The sequence below is a fragment of the Anopheles ziemanni genome, chromosome 2 (genome assembly GCF_943734765.1).
Source record: "Anopheles ziemanni chromosome 2, idAnoZiCoDA_A2_x.2, whole genome shotgun sequence".
NCBI classification, from domain to species: domain Eukaryota; kingdom Metazoa; phylum Arthropoda; class Insecta; order Diptera; family Culicidae; genus Anopheles; species Anopheles ziemanni.
In genome coordinates this window covers 48,116,228-48,143,877 of record NC_080705.1, presented here as the reverse complement: position 1 = coordinate 48,143,877, position 27,650 = coordinate 48,116,228, and the positions used below count along the sequence as shown (strand labels likewise).

Genomic DNA, 27,650 nt, shown 5'->3' with positions numbered 1-27,650 from the left:
TCTTAGTTGCCACGGGCTTGGTGACAGCTCTTCCCGCGTCCAAATTGCTAATAATATTTTGAACGTTATTATCCAAAATACTACTCGCCCCACTTTTTTTGGCCACTACTGTAGCAAAGCTCTCACTCCCCTTATCCTTGGTACTCACCGGTGAAGGTTTCTCAACGGTAACCTTCGGCACAGTAAGGGCTCTCAAAGTGGTGGTGTTGGCATCGCGTAAAGTTAAATTAACTTGGCGCTCTACCGCTACACACACTTCTTTTTTCATCTCTTCTAGTCCCTTTTTCATAGCACTCTCAATCAGTGCACACATTTTTGATCCCAATGCCTGTAGGGTTTGAGATTGCCCTCCACTTGACGGTTGGCTTTCTTCCACCACTACATTCTTCACGCCCGGTTTCTTTGTACAAGCGATACAAGTATCGCACATAAGATAAAACAAGTGCAGTGCTAATTTTCAACCTGTCCCCAGGAGCATTAATTTATGCGTCGTGCGACACATCGCGTACATTAACATACAAAAGAAGAGCGTACATTTAGCGTCTATTAGAAGAGATACAAACGCCTTATTGTACGCTCTCGTAACGTTTCGACCTGGCGGTTGCCTACATGTAGGCGCTAAATGTAAACGGTTTTTTCGGTTTAAAAATTGAAAATTCAAATCAACAGTTACATTTTCAGTTTTTATGGATTATTTTATTATTTCTAATACCTCACCCATATTTTTACAAAAGGAACGCCTAATTTTCTAAAATTAACGAGTTTCGTCTCTGATTTTTTTCCGATGCACTAAAATTGTTGATTGTCTCGGTTCTGTAAAAATAAAACACCATATTAATTCAAAAGATTGGATGAAATTTAATACCATACTTACATTGCTTGTTTAAATTATTGCTAATAGTAAATTAACTATTTAGATAATTCCGCCAACCACGTGCTGTGAGGGAAAAAATATGTATCATTCGTACCCATAATTTTGAACGGTAAGCAGTAGTTTACATAGTTTTACTTACATGTAAAAATCGGTGTATTGTCGAAGATCCGTTCATAACATGCTCTTTATACTTCATGGGTCAGCTTACGATCCAGACAACTGCACCCGCATTGTTCTGCACTACAACTGCATTGGGATATGTATAGTGACAGGTTGGTTCAAGGGAAGGATGCATTTTATAGAAAAATGGTATATTTTTTTATCATTAGCTATGGTTTAAATTTTCTGAAAGAAAAAAGAATCAAGGATTTGTTGATTTATACATATATGGAAAGCATGAGAGCATATTACCTTAAACAAAATTTATCGGTACATGCACAAGTTCACACCTGATCGCTGATTTGAATCCAAATTGGCTTTTCGCGGTTGAACACCCGCTCTAATTCGTACTGCAATCCTACTCTATAACCAATTGATCATTAATTTATGCGTCGTGCGACACATCGCGTACATTAACATACAAAAGCACAGCGTACATTTAGCGTCTATTAGAAGAGATACAAACGCCTTATTGTACGCTCTCGTAACGATTCGACCCGGCGGTTGCCTACATATAGGCGTTAAATTTAAACGGTTTTTTCGGTTTAAATATTGCAAATTCAAATTTACAGTTACTTTTTAGTTTCATTGAATTATTTTATTATTTCTTAAATTTAACTAGTTTTGTCGCTAATGTACTGCCGATGAATTTAAATTGTTGATTTTCCCGATTCTGTAAAATAAAACACCACATTATTTCAAAAGTTTGACAGAAATTTAATAACATACTTACATTGTTTGATGATATTACTGCTAATAGTAAGCAATCTATTCAGGTAATTCTGCCAACCACGTGCTGTGAGGAAAGAATATTTATCACTCATAAACATTATTTTGAATGGTAACCAGTGTTTACATAGTTTGACTTACATGTAAAAACCGATGGTTTGTTCAAGATCCGTTCATAGAATGTTCTCTGTATTTCATGAGTAAGCTTACGACCCAGGCAACTGCACCCGCATTGTTCTGTCCTCCAACTGCAACTTGGTTCAAGGGAAGGTTGTATTTCATGAAAAATTGATATATTTTGTTATTTTTCTATGGTTTAAAACTTCTGAAAGAAAAAATAATCAAGAATTTGTTGGATTATGATGATGTTTTCGTCTTTACAACATTGGATGCAGACGGAGCCATTTCCAACGCGGCTTCTTTCGTGAATATGAGCACCCAAAGAATATTATGTCGTTGCTAACCATCTTCGACGAAAGGGAGAGAAATGTTCGCCTTCTGCAAAATTGAAAACTTCCACATTATTACTTACGCAATACGGAATGCCGGCTTGCTCTGTATAATGCACTCGGTGCAAATGGTCTACCCATAGTCGGCCTGGGGTAGTCTTCGAAATACGGTGTGATTCTCGTGACTCGACCCGGTTCCTTGAGTAGAGTTGCTTGAGAACTTGTTGTTGTTGTTCCAGAGCATAAACACGGTCCAAATCAGTGGTCGGAACGGTGACTGCTGGGACTGGGGCGTAACGGCGCCTCTTCCGTTGACGATCTCATCAAATCGGCAATAATATATTGTTGGGACTGAACCATACCGAAATACAATTGCATTCAACTTACCAACCACTCTGCCGAGTCAGGATAAGGAAGTGGAACTGCAATGCACAACGCATTCATAACCACAAACAAACATTCCTCAATTACCGGTTCCCATACCGTTTTGTTAAACGAATCACTTTTTTTTTTGTACAGAAAACATGTTTAATGTTTACAAACTTACAATGAACACACACTTTTCACGTTGTTTTTGCTGTTGAAGCAAAAACAGTAATTTTTATCGACTGTAGTCTTCTAAGCACTGCGCACAAGTTTGTTTTGGTTTGAAGATGTCAAACAAAAACAAGTCCCAAGAAGAGTTCACACGGAGGTTACCTCATATGAAATCTAATTGAATTTGAATGTGGAATTGAACTTAAGTTTTGCCAATTGAGGTACATGGAAATTAATTTTTCATCATCACAACCAACAACAATTCGTAGGCAGACGACAATGAGTGCAAAAAATACGTTCAATTTTTTAAATTATTCGGTCGACGCAATTTGTTCTAAATGAACCAACCTCCTTTTCATGTGTGTGTATCGCGGAGCACACTAGCGCCCCTTCGGATTGTTCCTGTGTGACGCGGATGGTTTGAGAACCTTTGGGGTTACAGCCGTTATGCTGTGGTGTTATGTTGCCCATCGCATCGATTAACGAATCGTTACTATGGCTATCGTATGATCGCATCATTTAACGTAGCTGGGGCAATCATCACTTCAAACACTGCTCATAATTAACAAGCGATGAAGAAAAAATAAAATATTATTTTGACAATTAATTATCAATTTGAACCAAATGTCAACAAGACAACGTAAACCAACCTACAGCTCTATAAGCCTTGGGCAGTTTTGCCTGCTGTCAGCAGAGTTGTTTTGATCTTGCCACCACTCGTAGAGTAAAATTGCAGTTCACCAAAAATGTGAAGAAAATAGTAATAAAACGGCCGTTTTCGTTAATATTCGGCAAGTAAGCGTTTTTGAGATAAATAAGAATCAGAAAGAATCCAAAACTGTGTTAATTTTTGTTCATTTTCTCTTCCAAAGTTCAACGCGAGCAGCAGCGGCGCCAGAAGCTCAAGCGCGGTGTTATCGGCGTAATTAAAGTTTGGTGCAAGCAGATGGCTGATTTTTGCGGTCCCAAGTTTGCGGCTCCAAGTAAGCAAACAGTTTGTTAATTGCTTAAATATATTTGAATAAAAAATGTTCTTTTAATATAAAATTACGACTCGGGAATTTTCCTTTGTATGTGATGACAATATATTGAAAACATCGCCTCCATTAAAAATCCGCGCATTGTATAAAAAACATCGCGTCACGCCGTTTTGTCACGCAACCTACATATTTCGCGGGTTCCATCAGGACGCTGATGATACCATGAAAAGCGCCCTTTTCATAGCGCAACATGACTATTTTTGTTACTCGGGCAAGCACCTTTTGCAACAAAAGACCCGGACAATTCCAATGAACTCAACTGTCAAGAAAAGTTGAGTGAGATGACCTGTCGTTATAACCAAACCGTGACAAGGTTTTGTTTATAAACTGAAGACTATTTTTAATAACTAAGTGTGCAGAGTTCACAGCGCCAATTGAACGTGCAGTAGAAATGGACATTCTTGGAAACATACTGGGATCCATGGAAAAACCTCCAACCAAAGACAAAAAGGAAAAAGATAAGTTTGAGAGTAAGTACTAAATTCTAATATCCATGTGATAAATTGCTTTTATCTACATAGTCCCTTTTTCTTCCATAACTGCGCCATCTGGTTCTTCCTCGTCCAGGGCAAAAGAAAGAATATGAAAAGATAAAAAATCTGGAAAGAAATGAATTAAATCGTTTCCGAACGTACGTCGAGGAAAGGTTAGGTAGATTGGTAAAAGACGACAAACGACACTACATGGAATTTCAACCTTTGGATCAAGTGCATCGATCGATAGTGTACGTTTTCGGTGTTTTAGAAGGGATTTATGTTTGGATGTATTTGCTATTTGAACAGCTCATTTATAATCAATAACTTATCATTTTACTCTTCCAGACACGACGTCGCGGAGACAGCCGGTTTATCTGGCATCAGCTTCGGTATTGAAGGAGCCGATCGGTACATCGTTGTGTACAAAAAAGAGCACTTGCCTTCTGAGGACGAGTTAACCGCCAGACGAAACGGTGAACCATGGAATAAAGAAACTGAGCAGCAATATATTGAACACCGTCGTTGTCAACAGTTGGAACAACAACAGACAGGGAAAAATGACAACAATCGCATACAAAAAGAAGCTAATGTTACTGCTCAGCCTCCCACTGATTACAAGCATAAATATATCCATTTGATTGGCAAAGATTCTGCCGTGGAGGGGGCGAAGAAAACGGAAGTCAATCGCTCTTATGGTTATGGTAATTTTTTTCTGATCTTTTGAACATCTTATAATATCTTTTTACATTCATCAAACAATTCTCCGTTTTGTCAATTTCAGTGCCAAGTGAAAATAAAAAAGATGTACGATCGATCGAGCAGACAATGGCTGATATACAAGCGAAAAAGAAATTAAAAACTGAGCACAGCAAGATTACTGACAAAAAAAATAATTGAAACAATATTCACAAAATATTCAATTAAGGAGTGTTAGTAAAAACTTAGATTAGCTATTTGCCGATCATAAGACCGAGTCATACCGGGGTTTTTTTAAAAGAAATTAACCTAATTTATCCTGGTAATTCTCTTGCAATAAATACAATGTGGCTGATCTGCACAAATGGGATTAAAAATATTAGTGTTGTTAGGATGTATCACAAATGGGACTATATTTGCTGTTAGGTACAAGAACAAAGAAAACAAAATTTGAGAAAATTGAAAAACAAAGAAACATTACAAAAATGTTATGGGTAAATCATTCGGTGTAGAATTTAACGGCATCTTTTTCGACCCATGTATAAAACCATACAATATAACATTCATTTCATGATCTGATATTATGTTTACAATAATCAAATAAAAAGTAACACTATTCCAGATTTTTAGATTAAGATTAAATAACTGGCACAAGGTTTCCTTCCAATCCTTTACACATTGTTTAAACTAAAGTATTACGTTATTTATGTGAGTGCGCGGAGTTCCTATTTTTATTTATGCGAACACTCTACAAGCATTGATAGTTTTTGTTATATTAAATTTATAAATCTCATATAATTTTAAAGAAGAACGTATTCGAATCACATCGAAGGTCTTCACTTCAAAGGTCCACCGTACAAGTCCTCCGAATGCACTTAAAATATTAAGGTTAAATAGTTTTAAAAACAATAACCTACATACAAAAGTGTAGCTCTACATACAATTTTCAAATCAGATGTCATAATATCTTAATCTTATCCTTCTATTCAACGTCGCTCTGGAAGGTGTCATGAGGAGCGCGGGCTTCGACATCCGTGGCATGATTTTCACCCGCTCTCTCCAATTCCTCGGCTTCGCGGATGACATCGACATCATCGGGCGGAACGCAAGGACGGTGTGCGAGGCGTACACCCGACTGAAACGCGAGGCCGCAAGGATTGGATTGATGATCAATGCGACGAAAACAAAGTACCTGCTCGTCGGAGGCTCTGACAGTGACAGAGCCAGGCTGGGGAGCAGTGTATCAGTAGACGGCGACGAACTCGAGGTAGTAGAGGAGTTTTGCGAGCCGGACATCCTGACGGTGGCGAAGGCCGGCAGGATTCGTTGGTTGGGGCATGTCATGAGGATGCCGGACTCATGCCCCACCAAGAAGGTGCTCACCAGCGACCCGCCCGGCACGAGACGACGAGGAGCTCAGCGAGCTCGGTGGATGGACCAAGTGGAGCAGAACCTGCGGGACATCGGATGCGACCGGGGTTGGAGGGCTGCAGCCATGGACCGAGCGTCCTGGAAAGCGATTGGTGACCAGGCCATGTCAGCACGACGTGCTCAACTGCGAGCGGGCCAGTGAAGAAGAAGAAGAAGAAGAATATCTTAAGCGCGACGGCGTGAGTTCAAATTTCAACCGAGCCCGGACTCACCCTTGCACGAGAGGACTGACTATCCTCGTACGCATGGGGAAAGTCTCTTAAACCCTTAACGGGCAAGCATGACCAACACGGTCGCCAAGAAGAAGAAGAAAAATATCTTAAGCATTTAAGCCATTATTGCATTGCATGGCTATGTGTAGGGTCTGTATTATAGTACACGTTTACTCCATTTGAAACACAATTGAGACTGAAGAAAAATGTATCGACGTCAATTCTCCAAACATCGGTTTGTGGTCTACACAATCGAAAATAAAAAAATGTACTAGTTTCCATTTTCCACCCACGATTGACCCAAGTGGACCCGAATGGACCGAATTGCATCATTCTTTCTCAAGTTCCCAAAAATCAGATGAAATACATGTGTTTGCAGAAAGCCATAATAACGTACATTTCCTGTTTTTTATATACAAGCACAGAGCGGTAACACTTTATTGATTTCGGTATAAAGTAGAGTAGATTGTAAAATGAGGATGATACATCAACATAAATAAAAATAGTCAGTTTTGTTCATTGCATCATTAACTTACACTAAAGTATTCGCACATGAAGATATTTTTTGTCGGAAATGCTATTACTACATGACAAATTTGCGTATCTTTCAATGCCAACACTGTCTGTTGCTTTACTTGTGTGTCGGTTCTAGCCTTTTTGAGACAGCGATTACGGTGATGTGCAGCTTTCAAGATTATTTTTGTCATCGTCATGTAATACGATGAAATGTTACTTTATACAATGACACTATTCTGGTTCTTAGAATTACAACTGAAAGCGAATTTACTTATTTTTGTTCAGGTGCTTATTCTTTTATGCACCGTGTCTAGCCTCGTTCCGTATTTGTTGAATGATTAGACAAGTACTGCAATACATATGGTTCAACAGGCTAGGAAAGTGTGTAAACGCAATCTTCCAAGACTAGGTTGAGCAGGGATTCAAATTGCACTTCCTCAACGCAGCGGAAGAGATCATCTTAATATATTTTCCTGTTGGCTATCATCCCGCATCAAGGTCTATCACAAGACTACCGCAATTTTGTCGTATTACTGCTGTAATATGTGTACTTAATCGCAGTTCATTTTGTGCTGAACAAGGTGAAACCCGCGTTTTACAATTAGTACAAAATGAGTTGAATTGCGATGGAAGGACCAGGAAGAGGCCTAAGAATATACTTCCACTCATTTTTCCAGCCTGCGGTGATTGTATGTGTTTGTGTGTGTGTGTGTGTGTGTATATATATGTGTATGTAATGAATCAGTGTCTTGTACATAATGTCCTATGTTGATCAGTTGAAAACACATGATTAACAGTTAGCATTTCTCTAACGATACCTTCAGATGGCAACATTACTACTACTATCCCCACATCCCTGTTTGTCACACCACCTGTTTAGTGTGGGATGGTCAGGGGGAGGGAGCGGGGGGGGGGGGGGGGGGGGGCTTCTGCTATTTTTACGTGAAGAAGTATGCGCTTTTATCACAAGATTACCCTTTGTTTTATTCTTGGCGATTCTTTTTTCTTTAATTAGGACGCCTCATTGTTCGACATTACAATTACAACATAAAGCTTAAAAACTCCGTACAATCTGCTGTACAGCTTCAGAAAATAAAATCTAAATCGAAATCAAACCAAAACCTACGCTATCGGTAAGGCGCACTGTTTGCTAAATGGGCTACAATTAAACTAATTTTATTACACTTGACTAATGGATTAGAATTAATATGTTGAAAACAAAACAAAAAAAATCAATCCTTCCCCAGGAAGCGAGTCCATATTTTACCACCGCCCTAGAATAGTATTTACTATTTATTTTTTTGTTTCTCTAACACATTTTTGTACGCTTCACTTTCGTCGATGGTTTGTCGTTTTTCGCTCCTGCTTACCTTTTGCATGCGCCAGCAGTGTGACAAGCTTCTTATGCGAGTCACCAACGATCCATCCATGTTGCTGGAGATTTTCGTTGCTGTTGCTGCTCGTCGTATCCACAACCGCATCATTGCCAGCCGTTGGTTTACCTTGATTTGATTGCTGCTGGTGCTGCTGCTGCTTGCGTCCTCGACCATTTTTACCAGAAGTCCCGACTACATTCGCCGCCTCATCGGCCGTAGAGGTTACTACCAGTGTCGTGCCGCCAGAGCTTTCTAAGATGCTAGGGTGCACGATGGGTTTTGATGAGTTTTGTTTCGTTTTGCCGCCACCACCACCACCATCACTTGGCACAACGCAAGACCCATCTACATCAGGTAGTTGCTTTGCACCGTGCTCACTACTTACGCCAGCATCAGACCTCTTTCCGCCATCGAGACTATCGGCTAACAGAAACTCACCGGCGCTCGGTTTCGGGCCCTTGGATCGCGGTTTTCTGCCACCCCCTCCGCCGGTAGAGGTTTGTTTTTCCATCGTAGTATTCTTGTTTCCCCGAGCATCACTGGAACGCTTCTTTTTGGGTTTTCCAACTGCTTCGCAACTATCGTAGCCATCTTCGCCTTCACTTGCCGCTTCTTCCTCGTCACTCGAGGAGGACCAGTAGTACAGCATGTCTCCAGCGTTCCGCTTACGGCGCGTGGTGGTCGACAGCATCATGCTACCGACGTCCGGGCTAAGGGATGATTGCAGTTGCTCAATCTTCAGGTTGGCTTCGATATCGCTTTCCAACAGTTTGCGTTTCACCTTTTTATATTTGATACTATGCTCATAGTCACTGTCCGGATCGTAGGCTACGTTTTTCATCCGTCTTGGTGCTGACTTTTTTTGTCTGGAGGTGGTACTAGATGCACCAGCGGCTGCTGTCGAGCTCAGGGGGGGCCTACCTCTGCCGGCAGGAACTTTTGACCCTACCACGCACGAGCCATCATTGATGATGCGACCTTTTACCGCCGTAGGACTTGGTTTGAATGTGTTCGACAACGTTGTCGATGCTTTTACTTTATTGGTGTTGTGCTTGTTACTATGGTTGTTATTATTATTGTGAATGTTGTTGTTATTGTTGGCAGCGAGCGAGTTTACGGTAACAGGCGCACTGTTATTATCCTGCTCCAACATCGGATCACGACTTAGTACGGAGGAAGTTTTGGGTTTTTTGGAGCTATTTTTACTATTACTACCCTCAACCATACTACTTCCTCCTTCGCTACTAGGGGTGCTGCTCCGCTTGGATATATTCAACTTCTGCTTGAACTTGGTCGTTATCGTCTGGGACGATATAACCACACTACTTTCGAGCACGTGTTCTTCCAACGCTTGTGTGCCATCGGCATCACTTTGGAGCATGTCTTTCTTTTTCTTTGGAACGATTGTTGCGCTATAGTTTCCAGATGATGCCGACACACCAAGGCTGATGTTGGCCCTGTTGTTGGTAAGTTTATGTGATTTGTTGGACGTTTTTCGGTGATTACCAGATGATGCTAGCGTGCCCTTTTGACTGCTGCTCTTTACCATAGTCTCCAGAATGACACTTTCCATCACCTTTCGAATGGTGTCATCCGTTACGACGACATCCAGCGTCGACGGTGGCTGTTTGTTTCCAGTCAATTCGTCTCCATGATGTTCCAGCGTTTCATCAGTATGCTGCTTACCGCCTTCCGCTCGATCGATGTGCGACTTCAGCGAAAGACCAAGAAAGTACGGTATACTAACCGAGCGCGGTTCTGCACTATCCACTCCCACTTGCCCATTATTATTCGCCGCTGGTTTATCGCTATTATTTACTTCAGCGTCATCTACCCGGTCGATTAGTCCCATGATATCGTCGGAATGGAAATCTTCGTACTCATCGGAATCCCACGTTTCGGTCAACTTTTTCTGCCGAACCGTTGCCGTCCGGCGCAACCGACTCGGAGCGGTTGCACTGTTAGTTAGTTGTTCGTGTTCATTCTTGGTATCCTTGAGCTCGGAATACTTGTTACCCTCCTGCACCATCACCATGCCAGCTTCGAATGTTACATTCGGATCCTTATCGAAGACTTCACCGTGACGCTTCTCGGAGGTTGGCCGCTTCATACGATCCGTATCGACACGATCTTCCTGAGAGGGAGTAGCATTCTTCAGCGTATCGAACAGCTTATCAAAGTCTTTAACGGGGGGTGCCTTTGATGATGCCACCGCAGAAGGGTCCAGTATAGAATGCTTTGTATCAACCGAGGAAGAAGGTAGCATGACACCAGTCTTCTTGCTGAGGACAGCTTCAATGCTTTCCTTGGTCTTTTCCTTTTTGCCACCTTTTTTGAAAATGCGACCCATGATCAAACTTTTTTTCTGAACATCGGCTTTGGTTTTCTTTTTCGGCGTCGTCTGTCCGCTGCTGTTACTACTGCTCTTACCTTCCTCCTCTTCCTCTTCTTCATCCTCGTCGCTCATCGTGTTGGTACCGTACACAAAATCGTCCCGATCGGAGAAACTTAGGCTAGAAACCTGACTATCCTCTTCGTCTTCTCGTCGTGCAGGGGAAGCCTCGCGTTTCTGTGCCCGGTTTTGCTGTTGCACTCCTCCTTCCCTGCCGCTACCAATCGACAAGACTGGGTCGTGGGACTTTTTCGACGTGTACGTCCCGGGTAGCGCATCATCGCTAGGAGAATCTTGAAAAGCGTACACATCATCATCATCCGGCGATTTGTGGTGGTGGCTAGCGGTGGGTTCGAGTCTTGTTGCCGCAAGCTGCACTCCTGTTCCGCCACCCTTCCCAACCGTTTGTTTCGACTTTGGCTCAATCTTTCTTCGCTTTCGCGAGCCGGACCGCGAGCGTACGGTTGATGGGGTACTGTACGATGTTGCGCCACGGTTTTTAGTTCCCAAAACAGCCACCTCGGATTTACAACTATCAATTTCACCTGCATGCGACTGAGCATTTGCCCCAGGATCTAAAATAGAAGATGTAGCAGCTTCTTTCATATCCTCCCCGTCGTCGTTTTTGTTCTGTGTCACTTCGTTTGAGTTTACATTGGAATTAACCATCGATGCGGAACTCGGCTGGACCGTCGGGAGTGAAGTGCATTCGATTTGTGTACTGCTTGCTTCCAGCTTCCGGTCGTACTGTCCAAGCACACCGAATTCGATTGGAATATCTCCACAGAGCGCCACGTCTGCTAGCGTGTCCAGTCGCGATTCTTTGGAATTTGATCCAATGCTACTTCCTCCGATCCCGTCGATATCTTCCGGCGCGACTCCACCAGTGTTCGTCGTCATGATCAGCCCCGTCATCGGTATCGACACTTTGAAGTTATCGTACCCCTTTAACGCGCCCTTCGTTTTTATTTTCGCATTGCTACTGCTGCTGCTGCTGGTAGTGGACGACGATTTGGTCGAATTTTGAGGTGAAATATTACCGTACCCTTCGGCGGCCACGACGACGTTTGACCTGTTTTGTACCTTACCTCCCTCACTATGGCACGCGTCGCGAAATGTTTGAAAATTTGCTTTCTCCGGGGGAACACCTTCTTCCTTTGGATAGCACGGAGAATCTTTTGCAGACTGCGTCGGGAGCGTATACCGTGGTTCCAACGATTCGACTATCGTCGGAACCACAGTGCGCCCTAAGTACGAAGGAGGCTGACGAACGGAATGCAGTGGGTATCGCACGTCACCAAATTTATCATCCCCTCGGACTGGGACACTAAGCATTGATATTGCTGACTCCGGCGCATCATCCATTTCATTCGTTTTAAGCGACACAGTTACACTCATTTTGTCGCCTTCGGTTGTTTTGGATTCCTTCAGCATCGAGCAACACTCGTAAAAGAGCTTTTCTTCCTGGCTGAGAACTTTTAATGTATTTTTATCTAGATCTTTCGGTTGTTGTAATGCTGTTTCCTCTTCCGCGCCTTCCAGCTCGCGAGGATAAGTCAACAACAATGAAGATGCTGCAGTTGATTGACTGGTTGGTTCGCTTGACAATGAATTACTACTACCAACTGCAGGCTGCTCTTTGGAAAGTGGATGTAATTTGTCCTGTTCATTATTCTTTTGGTCACGTGTTGGATGTTCGTCGCGTTGCTGCTGTTGCTGTTGTTTCTGCTGCGATTCTATATACTCCTGTTCCGACAGCTTAGCGATATGCGTTAGGGTCATACGATGTTTGTTAAACGCATCCTGCTTTTTGAACACCTTCCTACACAGTTCACAGTTGTACGTTATTAAATGCTTGTCATCAGATTGAGCCTGAGCTGCTTTCGCCTTTGCTTGTTGTTGTCGCTTCAATTTGCTTCCACGTGGCGCTAACTGGCGACGCTTTCTTCTTCCGCCACGCCCACCGTACATGCTGCCGCCGATTGATGGTGCCAGTTCCGTCGTGACGCTCATCAGATCGTCATCCATACCATCGGTGTAGGTTGTGCTGTCATCGTCGTCTGCTGTAACCGACATCGCTCGCAACGGAATGTACATGTTCGTCAGCCCGTCGTCCTGGTCTAAATTAGGACCATCTTCTCCGCGCCGCCGGCGAACTCCACCTTCTACTACACTTTTCTGTGCCGCGAAGCAAGCCAGAGACATGTTGTCGTCCTCAGAATCGTCGGAGGAGTCCGATTCGTGTGCATTTTTCAAAATATTTTCCACCAGCTCGTTGATAACCTTTGGGGAATCGTCTTCGTCGTCGTTCGAGAAGGAAATAGATTTTCGTGGAGGTGGAGGAGGTAACGGAAGCGTTGCCGGTGGTGTCGATGCTGGCAGTGGAGACTGTTGTTGTTGGTTGTCCATACTGTTGGAAATGTTGCCCTCTTCGGGTCCAGCCGTAACAAATGTTAATTCTTCTGGCTGATGTTGTGCGCTCAGTAACTTTTCACACCCCTGCAATGTACTTGCGGCATTTGCACTTTCTTCCGGCATGTTTGCCACCTGGGACAGCGACGGCTGTGCCGGGGTCGATGATAATGTTAAGGGTGCGGTGTTGACTTTTTTTGGTTTACGACGGCTACTATCGATCAGCATAATTTCTTCCTGAATGTTGAACAACTTTGAAACCGTCTCCGCTATCTGACTGTTCTTCGTTGTTCGCCGTTTCGGACCATTAAGGACATTAGAGCTATCGGACGAATTGGTTGCTTGCAGCAATAACGATTCAATCGATGGCTCGGGCTTACCATTCAAGCGTATCTGACTGCGGCGATTCCATTCCCCGGGTCCGGGAGTTTTTGACCGACGTGTGGTGCTGCCCTGCTGCGCGGACTTTCTCTTCTTTTCTAGTTCGGCTTCGCGTTGCTCGAACTCATCTGCATCGTCCTGCTGGAGCAGCTCGATCGGAACCTGATAGATAGAGGCCCGCCGTCGATAGATGCGTCTGGTTTCGTGTCCAATGGTACGCAGATGCTCGTCCTCTTTAGATTTTCCTTTGTCACTTTGCCCATCGGCGGTGTTTTTCTCGGCCGTTACTGCCGTAGCCGACGAAATTGGTTGCACGAGAGATGATGGTGGTGTTGGCGAACGTACAAAAACGGACGCCCTCCGTGCACTGATTCTACGCACTGCGGGGGTCTTACTATCTTCAAGCTTGGTTGGTGGTGGCTGCGCACTCGCAGGGACGCTGGATCTTTTCGCCGGACTCGCTGAATTAGTGTTCACCACTTTGGGTTGTTGAATATTTTCTTTTTGTGCCATATCGTCGGTAGAGTTCTCCAATGTTTTTAGCTTCTCTTCGCTATTGCACGGTTTGTTAACTGAAGCCGCTACTGCCGCTGCACGCTCTAGTTCCATCCGTTTTTGTACAACTCGACGGCGCGGGTCGCGTGGATTCATCGACGTCTCTACAAAGCTGTCCATCTTAATGGGTTCGGATTTATCCTGACTACGCATCCCACGACGCAAAGTAAGTGATAAGTCATCTTTACTTGTCTGCTTGTTGTTTGCTGAATGCAGTTGATCTTCGTGCTCTTTATCGCGTTCAACGTATTTGGCCATGTTTCGATCGACAAACACAGACTTCCGACGTTCCCGCTTGATGATGGTAGTAGCAACGGTCGGTGCCGACTTTTTGTCCCCCAGCTTCGATACTGCTTCCGGTAATCCACGGACACTGATGCTCTGCTCGAGTATTCCCCGCGCATCTACTACATCGCCTGATGGCATTATTGCTGTAGGCGTTTGTTCTTTGTTTTTTTGTTTCGAGAGTTTGTTATCCTTGGCCTGTTTGTTTCCCACCGGTGGCACCTCAACAGCTAGAGTCTTAAGATCCAAACCAGCAACATCTTTGCTTGTATCATTTGCTTCTATGGAGTCGGATATTTCGATATGAGTGCCTGGTTTCGCCCCATCCTCCATTAAACTGAAGGAACCTTTTCCCTTCGTTTGGGCTACCTTACCGCCCTTGGCGCTTCTACTGACTGGAGGATCTTTTTGCGCTTTCGGTAAGGCTACATCCAAATGCCCTGCAATCTTTTGTGAAACATTTTTCTGTGCCATCCGTTCCATTTTCGCCAATGCTACCGGACGAAGTCGTTCGATATCGACCGAAAGCTTTCTGGTTCTGCGGGTCGGTACAAACGATGTTGACTGCTGTTGTTTTGTGGCGCTTTCCTTCACCGAAGGTGCCGTATCGCTTTGATCAGACGGAGGACGAGCAAGTGTTAGGACCTGCTCCTGAGTACTAGCAATGCGCTGCTTATCAGCGACTGCCAATTCACACGTTTCATCAGCTTTTTCTCTGCCTTCCACATCTTTTGGAATACGTTTATTAGTTCCCAGCTTTTTACCGCCAACGCTAAGTGTTGTGACCTTATCTGATGATGATGCGAACTGTGATACTAATTCTGGTATTCGTGGCGGATTCGATTTGCGCTTTGCCAGCTGTGGGATTTGCTCCAAGGTGAACTTGACGTCGGGCGTCTCACAGGTTATATCGTGCAGCAGCTTCAAATCGCTAAGACGTGATTTGTCCACTTCTTTGAAGCTTTCGAGCAGTTGGTCGGACAAAATAGAAGCTAGCTCGTTTTTCCTACGCTTTCGTACAACTTTTGGTGTCGGTGTTATACTTTCCGCCTGTACGCAATGCTCGTTCCACTTGGCCGTTTCGGTCGAATCTGCTGGCATCAAATTTCCATCTGCAGCCAATTTTGGACAGTCTTTCTCTGGCGTTTGTTCTGCTTGCTCCACATTATTCAGCTCCCCAGCTCGTTGAACGTTATTCTCCATATCAACTGTGGACTTTGGTTCATTCGGGTAAATTTTGTCAGATTCTTTTTCGAATAGCCTTTCTGCTTGGGATTTCCCGAGTTTGTTTTCCTCTGCTTGTGTAGATTGGTCCAGCGTCCGTGAGATAACCGTAAGATCGTTTGGTTCTAGTTGAACTGATAGTTCAAGAGCCTTCTGCCGGTCTACTTTTTCTTCCTGGGATAACACCTTATTCGCGCTTGGTTGGTCATTCTGTTCTTGCAATCGTTCTTCTTCGTATGGTTGTTTTTTGCTGCCGTCGTGCTCTTTTAGTTCGTTGTGAAGATTTTGTTTCGATTGATGGGAATGTGATTCATTAGAATTTGCCTTCTCTTCTGGGGTATTACTAAAAATTGGTGAAACTGTGGTGCGGGGTTCGCATAAATCCACGCTGTTCGCGGATGAACCGTCCACGGCCTGTAGCGGTGCAAGCGGTTTCTCCGGACCGGTCAACGCACTGCATCTGTCATGCTGCTGCGTTGGAATTGTGTGTTGTAGCATCAACCGGGAGCCTTCTAATTTCGCATCTTTCTCCATCATTGCATCGACGATGGATGCATTCCAAATTTGTTCCATCAGTGTTTTTCGATCAATGTCACCAAACGAAGTTCTCTTCGCGGAACGCCCGGACGAAGAGGATTTTTTGCTTCTACCACCGGATGATTTTTCTTCTGGCATCTTCACCGTACGCGATGGTAATGTTGTTGCTTGCACATGATCAAACGGAATCGTCCCTGTAACGTCTCTATTTTGTTGCCCATGTTGGATGTTCTCCGTGTTCTGATTGCACAGGAACGACACTGGCACATTATCTGACGCAACAAGTTGTTGTTCCGAAGGTCGTGAAGAAGATTGGGCACTTTTTAAAGATTGTTCGAGAGCATTTGTGAGCGCTTCGTTGCGGGTCGGTTGCAGGATTTTCTCCAACAAAGTGGCGGAAGACGTTGCCGAAGAAGTCGAGACGGGAACGGTCAGGGGTGGAATAACCGGCGGTTTTAAGTGAGCGGGTAGTCCAACCGCAGCCAGCCGCTGCAAGTCCAGTCCCATGCTCGCTGGCCCTCCCAGTAAACCGGGCGGTAGCAATGAAAACGACATAGAAGCCAGCATATTAGCCCTACATAAACTGTCCGCCGTTGGTGCAAAGGACGATTGTGCTGGTGCAAGGATGGAACGTAGCGATTGGATCGATGCATCGGTTGTACTGTTCACAGTTGTTATCTTCTTCGCTTCACGACACGAGGTGCCTGTTGATTCTGGGACGGACAGACCACCGTCGGTTATGGGGGATGATACAAAAATGCTTTTCCGGCGACCTCGTTTGGTTGCATTGGTTGTCATTTGCGGTGGAGGAGCGTGGTGCGGCATTGGAACGTGTGGTATAATCAACGTTGTATGATGAGGTTTCTCCGAAGAATTCGGAACCCCTACACTCGAGAGATTTTGCGGTAGCTGTTGGTGACGAAATGACGGTACTTTCGCAACTGCTTGCTGCGTAGGTAGTTGCACCGTTGGTGCCGGACTTGCTGACTGCGCTTTAGCTGAAAAGCTTGTCGGCGGCAGTGCTTTATCATTTCGTTGAGATTTAAATGGTTGCGAATGGCTTGCCGGCGGTAGAGAGCAGGACGCTGAGGAAGAATTATTCCTCGGACGTATGCGTACATCCTGTAGACGGTCCGATGGGGGTTTCGCTTCGGTGATAGTCACTGAAATGCGATTCTCTACAAACGGAACGACGGTTTGAGTTGGTTTTTCGGTCGCCGGCAGAACGCGTACATTATTGCTTGCCATTTGGTCTGGCGTAATTGGTAGGATATTGGCAGTATGAGCACCGCTGGTGCTACTGCTACTCCCATCGAACACCTTTTTCGTATGCTCTCTACCGCTACAAAAGTGTTGCTGCATCGATATTTGGGGTTGTGAATCGGCCATTGATAGTGAATGCGCAAACGGAGGCGATGAAAAGCCTGCAGCAACTGAAGGCATTGTTACGGTGGCAGTCGATTTACGATTTTCCGTAGCCTCTTCTGAATGAGAATTGGCGGTATGGGGAAGCTGACGGTGCCGTGCTACGATTGTCACGGATGGAGCTTCCTTGGAAATGACGGGACGCGATTGCTTATACTCCACCCGCTCTATAATCAAGCCCGGGGGAAGTTTAATGGACGATAAATTTCCGCTCCCAGGCTTCGGCGTTATTGTACAGGATGAGCCCGTGTTTGATTCTGTCTGGTCGACAGTAAGGCTTATCCGAAGTGGATTCTGATGCATCAAGCTTGGTACCATGTGTGGGGGCAGATATTTTTGGCTGTGCGATACCGCCGGTTGCATGCGAAGGTTGTGTTGCTGCAAATGACTTTCTGTAGAATGTAGGGTAGGCGAACCAGGACGGGAGCCAGATTGATGCTGTTGTTGCTGATATGGCTGATGTTGCTGTTGTTGATGAAATGGCTGTTGTTGGTGATGCAGAGAACCCTTTTGGGTCAAAATCGAATTGTACGTGTTTCGACGCTCGCGGCAGGTTTTTGATAAATTTAACGGCTCATCAGACAAGTGATCTTCTATTTCATGTGCGGATACGCTGGTTGAAGGTGGTATTGCACCCGTTTCTAGCAAAGATGGCATACATCCTTCAGAAAGATTACCTCCAGATCGCAAGTGGTTTACCACCAGAGAAACGTTTGCCATTTGATGTGGATTTTGGATGTCTAATTTCATTTTTTGATCAGGTATGTCGTCGAACTGTGGGGTTGATAGCACAGAACTCTTAGGATTTATCGATACCGGCGGTTTTTCGTGTAAAGAGTGCTGAGCAGGGGTTGCAACTACTTCTAGTTGGCTTTTACATGGTAACATGACAAACTCATGTTTTGAATGTGGTGACTCTAGAGTTGATGCTTCTTCTACTTGAAACGAACCAGACATGGGCGCCGTTGTTGTTGGCTTCTCCGGTGTTGTCTGAGACGTTTGTTCTACGGAATCGGAACTTTTTCGCTGCGTTTGACTGTTAAAAAAATCTACACCTAATCTTTCTGAAAGCTTTCCCGTTAGCATTGCTATACAATCGTTCAATTTTTTAGGCTTACGTTTGCTCGCTGGTGATTGACTGCTACTGTCTAATAGCGGACGATTGTACGGACAGCTGTTCACCGAAGATGACGAAGAGGCGATCATGTCAACGTCAGTATCGTTCTGCACTTTATCAGACGAAATCAGTAGCGAATGCACTTCTGTTTGGCAGAGTGATTCAGGATTATTGTTTTCTAGCTCACTTGCCAACTCATGATTTGGTGGTGCCTTGAACTGTTCCAACCTGCCTGTTACTTCTTGTATACCCTCGTTTTCAGTCTGTAATTGTTCTATTCCTTTTCCATCTATGCTAGCAGTAGAAGAGGTCTGTTTGTTTAAAGCATGAACGGTCTCTTCTTGCTCAACTATTTCACCACAATCGACAAGTGACTCCCTCTCTGGGTGTTCACTGAGGTGATCATTGTAAGGTGCTGTTTCTGTTATTGGTTGAACATTACTTGAATTTTCTTCCGACACGTGTGTATCATTTGTATCGTTAGTTTTGTTTTCAATATCCTTCTCTTTTGCAATATCGAACTCGACCGTTCGAATGGAGTTCGTCGATTCTTCATGCCGACTGTCTTCTTGAACATTTTCCCTCTCTTGATCGCTGTATGAAGTCGTGGGTGTTCCAACATCCTTACCAACCGATTTCGAACTCGAGTCTACCGGCGAACTACCAATTGATTTTTTTAGCTTCCCTTTTCGCCCGGGTATCGCTTTCTTTCTTAACTGGGGCTTACGACCAGATACTGGTATTTCTCGAGAGCATCCACTGCGTAAAATTCGTTTGCCACCTGTTGACATTCGCCGGAATTGACGACTTGTTTTTTTCCATTGTAGAACTTTTTTGTTTTCCCCTTCGATCTTCTTCACTCGTGTGCTATTTTGACTACGCTTTTCCTTCTGCTTCGATATCGAATTCTTCTGCACTTTTGCTGAGGTCCACTTACTTCTTGTGCTACCACTTACAGTACCATTTTCCTCTCTTTGTGGAGAGCGACTATGATCGGCCGACGTACTTCGTAGGTTTCTCGATGAGGCAGCAGTAGAGGTATCCGATAGAGTCGTACTAGTAGATCCATCGCGAATAGGCTGTTTATCTGCTTTCGTAGTAGGAAGGGACGCTGCTGTTGATAATCGTGAAGCGACGTTGACTTTTTTTGTCTCTTTGGGGCTGGTTATTCGCGGGGCCACTGCACCGAGAGAGTGGCGAGACTTTAACCCGACGCATTTCGATGCCTTTGATGAAGCTACAAGTGGTACCCGTCCTTTAACATTAGATCGCTTGCCGAGTTGCTTCGCTGTTTGCAATATTATTTGCCGGGAGTTTCGCTTTGCAGGTAGATTGGCTAACAGACGCTTCACAATGTCACCTATAAGCAGGAGAAGTACGTTGGTAATGATTAGATTAAAAGTTATGATATTTTTATGTTTTAGAAAAGCATTCGGTATTTGATATGCAAATTGTTACAGTTAAGCAGGATAATGCTGCTGCCCGTTTTGTGCATGTTACCGACCATACCTATTTGTAAAACAATCAAATGTTAATAACCGCCTCCCCAGACTAAAAGAATGTATGGGTTTATTTGAAATGTTTATTTTTACTCTGTCATTTTTTTTATCTTTATGATTATTTTAAATATTATTAATACTTTGACGTCCGAACGATTCAGGATGTTTATATCACTTTACTGTCGCAGCTTTTGCTCTGTTAAATTCGCGTGTTTACATCAACAAGAGATCCCAATCCCAAAGATTCATAAATTTCAAAAGAACATAGAAATAAAGCCCAAAAAATGCAAAACCTGAGAAGAGAAGCCCCTCCTTTTTTGTTTAGTCGCTTGATCACGCCAGAGAAGAATCATGAAGATTCGTGAAAAATTCATCAACGTTTCATATATTCATAATAAATATGAATAAATCTTAAGATAGAATAGATTCATATGAATCAATATGAAAAAAATATAAAATTAATGTTTTTATTGTATGTATTGTATATTTTATGCATACCCATTTATTCCCATGCGAACATTCCAATAGAAACCTTCACGTGTTAGAAAGCTTTTAATTAAACACTTGCATGCGTTAAAAAACGCTAGCATTTCCCTTACAGTTTGCGTGACGTTAACTTATGCATGTATTGAAATTTAAAAAAATAGTAAAAAAAACCTATACAAATAAATTTGAAATGATCTCCAGTAAATTGAAAAGTACTCACTGTCAGTGTCCTTTGGCTTTGGTGACTTGGATTTCTTCTTATTGCTAGGCGAATGACTGGTATTTCCAATACTACCATTGCTGGTGCTTGTCGTACTTGTGTTGGAACTGTTGATGAGGTCAATACTTAACCCGCCATCTTTCGAAGACGACGTGGAGGTTGTAGATGCCGTTTCCGACTTTTCCACCGAAGTCTGCAGATTTTGCTGTGCTTTACGCACAGTAGCCAGCAGTGACGCAGCACAGTTCAGCCCACCGACTGTGCCGGAAGTATTTCGGTTACCGCCTCGTCGACGTCTAGCACGACGATACTTCATTCGTTTTTTCGCTTGCAGCCAAACGTAATCGTTGGAACAATGTAGCATGTGCGCATACAAAACCAACATATTCTGACACTCTTTTTTACATTTGCTGCATACTACTGTACTGCTTTCGCCTTCGTCCTCTGCGAGAGCAGGTGCATAATGGGTGAGGGAAGTGACACAGTCGGCACTAGCATCCATTAATGTTGCTAATGTCGTAATCGAGTTGCTGGAGATTGAAGAGCGTGAAGATGAAACTAATGCAGCGCTTGTTGTTGTGGAAACGGAAGTGGCTTCATTGGAGGAAGAGTCTTCGTTCTTAATTTCAAGATTCATGCTCTTGTAGGTGCCATCGATATACGGACCCGAACCTTCTGGCTCAAACTCCGGCTCAGCCAAACGCAAATAATGCAAACGATGAGCCGCCAATGCTGAGAAGGGGATGAAAAAGTGCTTGTACAATCGCTTCTCGATGAGCTCGCGGCCTACTATTTCGTAAAACGTTGAGTAGACGTGCGGATGGCGAAAAATGCGATGTTCTTCTACTTGCTTCAGCGAATTAAACTTGTCCCCACAGCCGTAGCAAATATAACACCGTGGGCGGGCCCATTCGCCACTCAGTACGACCGGGAGCAGGTTATTGTGTTGCACAAGTTTCATCAGTTCAAGCCCTTGCAAAAATGCCTGTCCCAGATCCATGTCTGTATGGGGCAATGTTACATCTTCCTCGTTGCCGCTAGGCAATGGGATAAGGGACTTGGAAGATTCATTGCCGTTGTCTATGCTTGGTTGTTCGTCTGTAGGCTCTACCTTTATTATTCGCTGATCGTTTTGCTCCAGATCAATTTGAGGTAGCAAACGTGCGTCAAGTATCTGATCCAATTGGTCCACCATGGCTTGCTTATTTTGACGTAATACTGCAACACACTCTTCTTTTGGTGCATCGTCGCGTTCGTTATGCGAAATGCTTTTGCGTACCTCCTCGTGCTTCATTCGCATCGTTAGCTGCGTCCACATATCGAGCTTGGAGAGATCACGCAAACCAAGCGTTGGTTGCTTAATTTTCTTCACAATCCGCCCATTCTCATTAACGTACTTGTATTTCTTTACGAAATCCCACTTCCACTTCCAGGAGTTTTTCGTAATCGGTTTCTTCGCCTTTGCCGACGACGTCGCCATCGAAGATAGTCCCGGCCCGACATCCGTACCATACTGCTCGACCGTAAGCAACGTTGGAAACATGACTCCGCCTACTGGCAAATCCGTCGCCTCGTATATCTTGCTGTCAGTCACCGTCGGACTCCGTACAACAATCGACCGCACAGTCGGCGGCGCTGCATTAACTGCACTAACGCTGGGGGACGGCATATCCGACGGAGAAAGCTGCAGCTTTCCATCCAAAAAGCGACTTAAATTTATGTTAACATTGCGAGTAACATTTTCGTAGAAATCTACGTCGAACAGCCCAACACTATTAACACTAATTCCAGTGTTCCCAGTAGTGCTGCTCATAATACTGCAATTGTTATTGCCACCAGTCGTAGTGCTACTGGCATTGTTGGATGCCGTATAACTGCAACCGATTCCACTTCGCCCTTGCAGAAAAGTAGTACCGCTGCTTGGAGCCACTCCAGTTGTCGTTGTTAATACAAAATCGCTGATTTTGGTGCGACCGCTGCTGGGATCGGATGTTTGATTGCCGGAATCGATGCCGCCGCTACCACCATCGGAAGTGGAAGTTACGGTGATTTTGTTCAGCGACGAGCGAATACTTTTAAGTTTCGTTACCTTAATAACGCAGTTGTCTACCTTCTGGGACTCGTCCAAACTCAAAGCGATATGCTTTTTTCTACTGCTTGCCCGACCTGCGGTACTCGTTGAATATGAGGATGACGATGATGATGACGAGGAGGATGACGACGATGACGACGACGACGACGACGATGATGATGACGACGACGATGACGATGACGATGACGACGATGATGATGATGACGATGAAAGTGCATCACCCCTGGCACAGGAAGAAGCGATTGCCAGCAGACGTCGACTTTGACGGGGCAACCGATGCTGAGCAATACCCAACCGGGACAGCAGCATCGGCTCTGCATTGCGCATAAGTAACCGCTCGGATTTTTTGAAAACTATCGTCTTCATTTTGGTTTTCCCATCTCCGCGACTTTGCAATGGGGCCATCGTATTCCTTGGCGATGATCGCAACCGTGCATTCTGGCCACCAGTGCCAGCGGGTGTTTCCGTATCTGAAGGCTGGTCTCTTTCGTGGAGTTCATCATTAGTGGTGCGATTGTGGAGTGTTTTCTTAGCAGATCTGCTACTTTTAACTGTTGCACTGCTGGGCAGGGTAAGACTATGGTGATTGGTTGTTTTATTGCGATTATGACTGAACGCTTTAAGAGCTGCCTTTGATTTAGGTCGTGCACCATTTGCCGCTGGATGTATTGCTTCCATATGTGCTTCGCGAGCTTCCTCGCAGGGAAACCGTAAAATGCACTGCTCGCAGGCGTAATATCGATCGGAATGGTGCGTAACCAAATGTTTAAATAGCTGCGGTAAATCATCCGACGATGGTTTCAGTGTGCGACTTTTGTAGCAAAAATTGCAGCATAAGGAAACGTCTGCAATGTTAGTCGTGGACACAACGCGCGAGCTGCTACGTCTGTCCTTCGACAGCTTATGCACTCGATCAGTGTGCTTAAACATAAGCTTCTGGTTGCTGAACGTCCGTTCGCAGTAAAGGCAGAGCAGCTTGTACAAAGGACCATACTCATCTTGTGCTAACTGAATTTGTTTCGATAGCTGCGTCACTGTTGATGTTAATGTGCTTCCATCTGTTGGTAGGGATTTATTCAAATCCAGAACCGTATCGACTGGCGAAATGTCTGTGGCACCATTTTTGCTCCGTTTTGCGATATCCAAAGAGCTTAAGATTGTTTCCAACCGATCCAGCGGTAATCGACATATAATTCTTGACTCCGATGGTCCCATAACAGATGGCATCTTGAATGTACGGCTTTCGGTATCACACACCATCGATAAAGAAGCGATCGACGAGCATGTGGTTGAGGATGTGGAAGTAGAAGGATCATCGTCGCTGCGACCCGATCCGACCGCAAAACGACGAGTAGATGTGCGGCGGTTTTTGGGGTGCGGTTTCTCCGTCACATCACCTAGGGTATCATTTGTAGCCTGCTGTAGCTCCTGTACTTTGGCAGAAGGAGTTGAAGTCGCTTGTGGGTTTGTCGTAGTGAACGGGACACCCCCACTGCAGCTGTCCTTGTGGGTTACATCTGGTATTTGCTGATTCTGACCCCCGTCCGGCAGTTGTATCATTTTAGTCTACAAACAAACATAAACCATGCTTTTCACATATCAAATTAATCTTGCAATCGATAGATGCTTACCATTGTGTTTCAAAGTATTGCTAACATTCCAGGAGTTTTGGCCAACCGTGCGGGTTTATGGCATGCGGGACAAAGATCGACATGAGATTGCCCGGTACGATGTTGGCGATCAATAGCAAGGAATGCGATATTCAGGCACAATTACTAGGAGATTCAAATTATTGCCGCAGTGCTAATTTGGAGAAAGATTGTAATAGATAAATTCTATCAGCATTGATCATTGATTGATACTTGTTAATATAAGAGCATTGTTTTTCTATTTTAAACCGGTTATTCACGTCTTTATATATTGGCTTTTCCTCTGTAATAATGAATTACAAACGTACTATAAATCTAGTTACTCAATAACCTGCTCGGTGGTTCATGTGTAGTGCCTTCATTGGTATCTTGTGAAAAAAAGGTTTCAACCACAAAACAAAACAGATAAAGTGCGAGTATTTTCTTTAGCAAGTTAATACGATTGTCAATGAAACTGGTTATTTACTTCAATAGTTTAACGCATGAAATAACAGCAAGACGATATTTTTCTATGTCTTTTTCCCATAGAATAGACAAAACGGCTTTACTCTTATTAAAAAAAAACCTAATACATATACAAGGGTACCCGAAAGGAATAATGTTGTTTTTCTATTAATTCCATAATTGTTACTTTTTGATTCACAAACAAAATGATTTATCAACATATAATAAAACAATTTAGTGTGAGAGCATAAACCCAATAATTGTGTTTATCGTTTGCACTGTTTCATTCTGCGTCATGTATTCTGTGATGTTGCGCAAGTTGTATGTTTAGCTTAATTCCAGCTGCGAGAAAAAATCATGCCCCAATGTTAACTTATTGATGTCCTCATGCATGCCATCCCAATGCATTTTGTTTTTCCTTGTATCTGCACATCATATACACAGCCGTTTAACCGTACGCACGCATGCACACACTCACACACATTTAAACCACACACATGCACATCATCGGTACATTTATGCTGAGAACAAACACTGCTACACTTTTTCATCCTTTTTCCCCTTGCACCCGCGCAAGCATACCTTTCAATGTGGTTCAAACAGATCAATTTGATGACCTTTCCCTTTGATAGGCATTTAATCCGAATTTTCATGCACTTTTGTCGACCGAATTATCCTTGTCTGCAAACAACGCTGCTCATTCTGAACTTGCAACCGAACCTATTTTCACAACTACACCACACAATACGATTCGATTCAACTTTCAGTGCGAAGAAATTCGGACGTCGATGAGCAGTAAAGTTGGAAGGTGCGACAGTCCATGAAACTGTACTTATACTAAGAGTGTTCAATACATTCCACCTTCAACGTTATGCTGCTTTTTCTACGTCACATAATACACGATACTTATGAAATTTGCATTTAACTCTTCCCCAAAATTTCAACAACGACAAGGAAGAGAACAACGGTGGCCATATTGCTTTTTCTGCTTCACACCACTTTCCTTCATTCTCCACCACCTACTCCTCCTGTGTTACGGACGGAATGTCATTGCGTGTTGTCAATTATAAATATGAAGTCGGAGCTGGATCCGTTGCTTTACAATCGTCCGATTTGTCCATGCACCTTTCAATGGTTAGTCGCATTTCGATATTCATTCTGGACGTCATTTATCTGGATGTAAATGAAATTTGGCGGCTTTTGCGATCCAGGGTTGTCCAGGGATTTATTGGGGGAGCGAGTGGCATTTCATCTCGGATAAGAATAAAGCGCACGAACCCATCCAGACCCTAAATTCCCATCACTAAATTCGTTGCTTGACTGACATGTAGCGAACCGGTTTTACCACTGCAACAAAAGGTGGCTGTAACAAAGATTAATTGGTAGCATCCACGGTGTATAACTGTTAAAAAAGGTAAATAAAACCAAGCTTCAGAGGCGGCAAATGTGACATCCAGATAGCGCTTCTTCTCATTCAAATTCAATACATTTTGAAATAGCAGATAAGAAACAAAAATCCTGTGAAACACAACACGAAAACCGTACATAGACTTGGATGATTACGATTGTAAGACTATAGTAGAGCTTTAAATGAAAATAATAAGTTCTTTTGTCAGGTATGCGTTTGAATATTTCACTACAGTGTGAAAGTTTCAGCGTCTCCTCGATTCACGAACAGTTCTACTTTTTGTACAGTTGGTCCCCACATTACGCGAATGTTTGGGACCGAACGCAATAGCGTATATTGAATTTTCGCGTATTCTCGCTAGACAGCTCGAAATATCGTCCTAAAAACGTCATACGCGTGAACAAACGTCCTACTTTTTTGTATGGGAATGAAACTTTTTTGTATGGGAAAATGAATGAATGTTTTTCGGTACACGGGGTCCACATTACACGCTTTCCTCGGGGTCCACACTACCTCGGGGTCCACACTACAGCGCGACGTCGCCTGACTCGGGGTCCACACTGCAGCGCTACGTCCCGTTTCAAAAGTAGCCCAGTTTCGGCAGAACAATCGCGCAAGCCAAGCGCGACAGAGGTAGGGGAGTATGTGGAAATATGTATCATATTGGGGCGCAAATTCGGCTAAAATTTTTTGTTTAATTTTGAGGTAGTAATGCATGATATTTGTTTAGCTACGTATTTCATGCACCCTGAGTGAGTTTGGCGCTTCTACATTTGAAATTCACTGAGAAAACCACCTAAAACAACCATCAACGATATTTTGCCACGCCGTAGGAGGTATATATTTCTCCGTCATCTCCTACTTATTGAAGAGCAGTTTGTTTACGTTTCGGCACCCGAAAAAACTTTGGTAAAAATATCAATTAAAACTGAGTTTCATAACTGAATTACATTCGTGAAGGCTAGAAATAAGTAGTACAACGAAAAATACGATGTTTCGTGAAGAATATTGCTCGTTTTGTTCGCGTTT

General features: G+C 43.8%; 2 protein-coding genes across 2 annotated transcripts; one reads left to right on the top strand and one right to left on the bottom strand.

The window, feature by feature from the left end:
- The first annotated feature begins 4,112 nt into the window (after window positions 1–4,112).
- LOC131281380 (sperm-associated antigen 7) lies at window positions 4,113–5,242 on the top strand. Its single transcript, XM_058310709.1, has 4 exons — window positions 4,113–4,258; window positions 4,356–4,512; window positions 4,610–4,965; window positions 5,046–5,242. Exons 1-4 carry the CDS (start codon window positions 4,180–4,182, stop codon window positions 5,159–5,161), a joined length of 708 nt encoding a protein of 235 aa, XP_058166692.1. The 5' UTR covers window positions 4,113–4,179; the 3' UTR covers window positions 5,162–5,242.
- A 2,874-nt stretch (window positions 5,243–8,116) lies between these two features.
- LOC131293703 (uncharacterized) lies at window positions 8,117–24,617 on the bottom strand. The gene is made up of 7 exons (XM_058321778.1): window positions 24,219–24,617; window positions 23,272–24,113; window positions 21,029–23,202; window positions 19,761–20,183; window positions 18,646–18,968; window positions 13,062–18,213; window positions 8,117–13,022 (listed from the first exon to the last, which is right to left on the bottom strand). Exons 1-7 carry the CDS (start codon window positions 24,378–24,380, stop codon window positions 8,449–8,451), a joined length of 13,650 nt encoding a protein of 4,549 aa, XP_058177761.1. The 5' UTR covers window positions 24,381–24,617; the 3' UTR covers window positions 8,117–8,448.
- Between the last annotated feature and the right edge of the window lie 3,033 nt (window positions 24,618–27,650).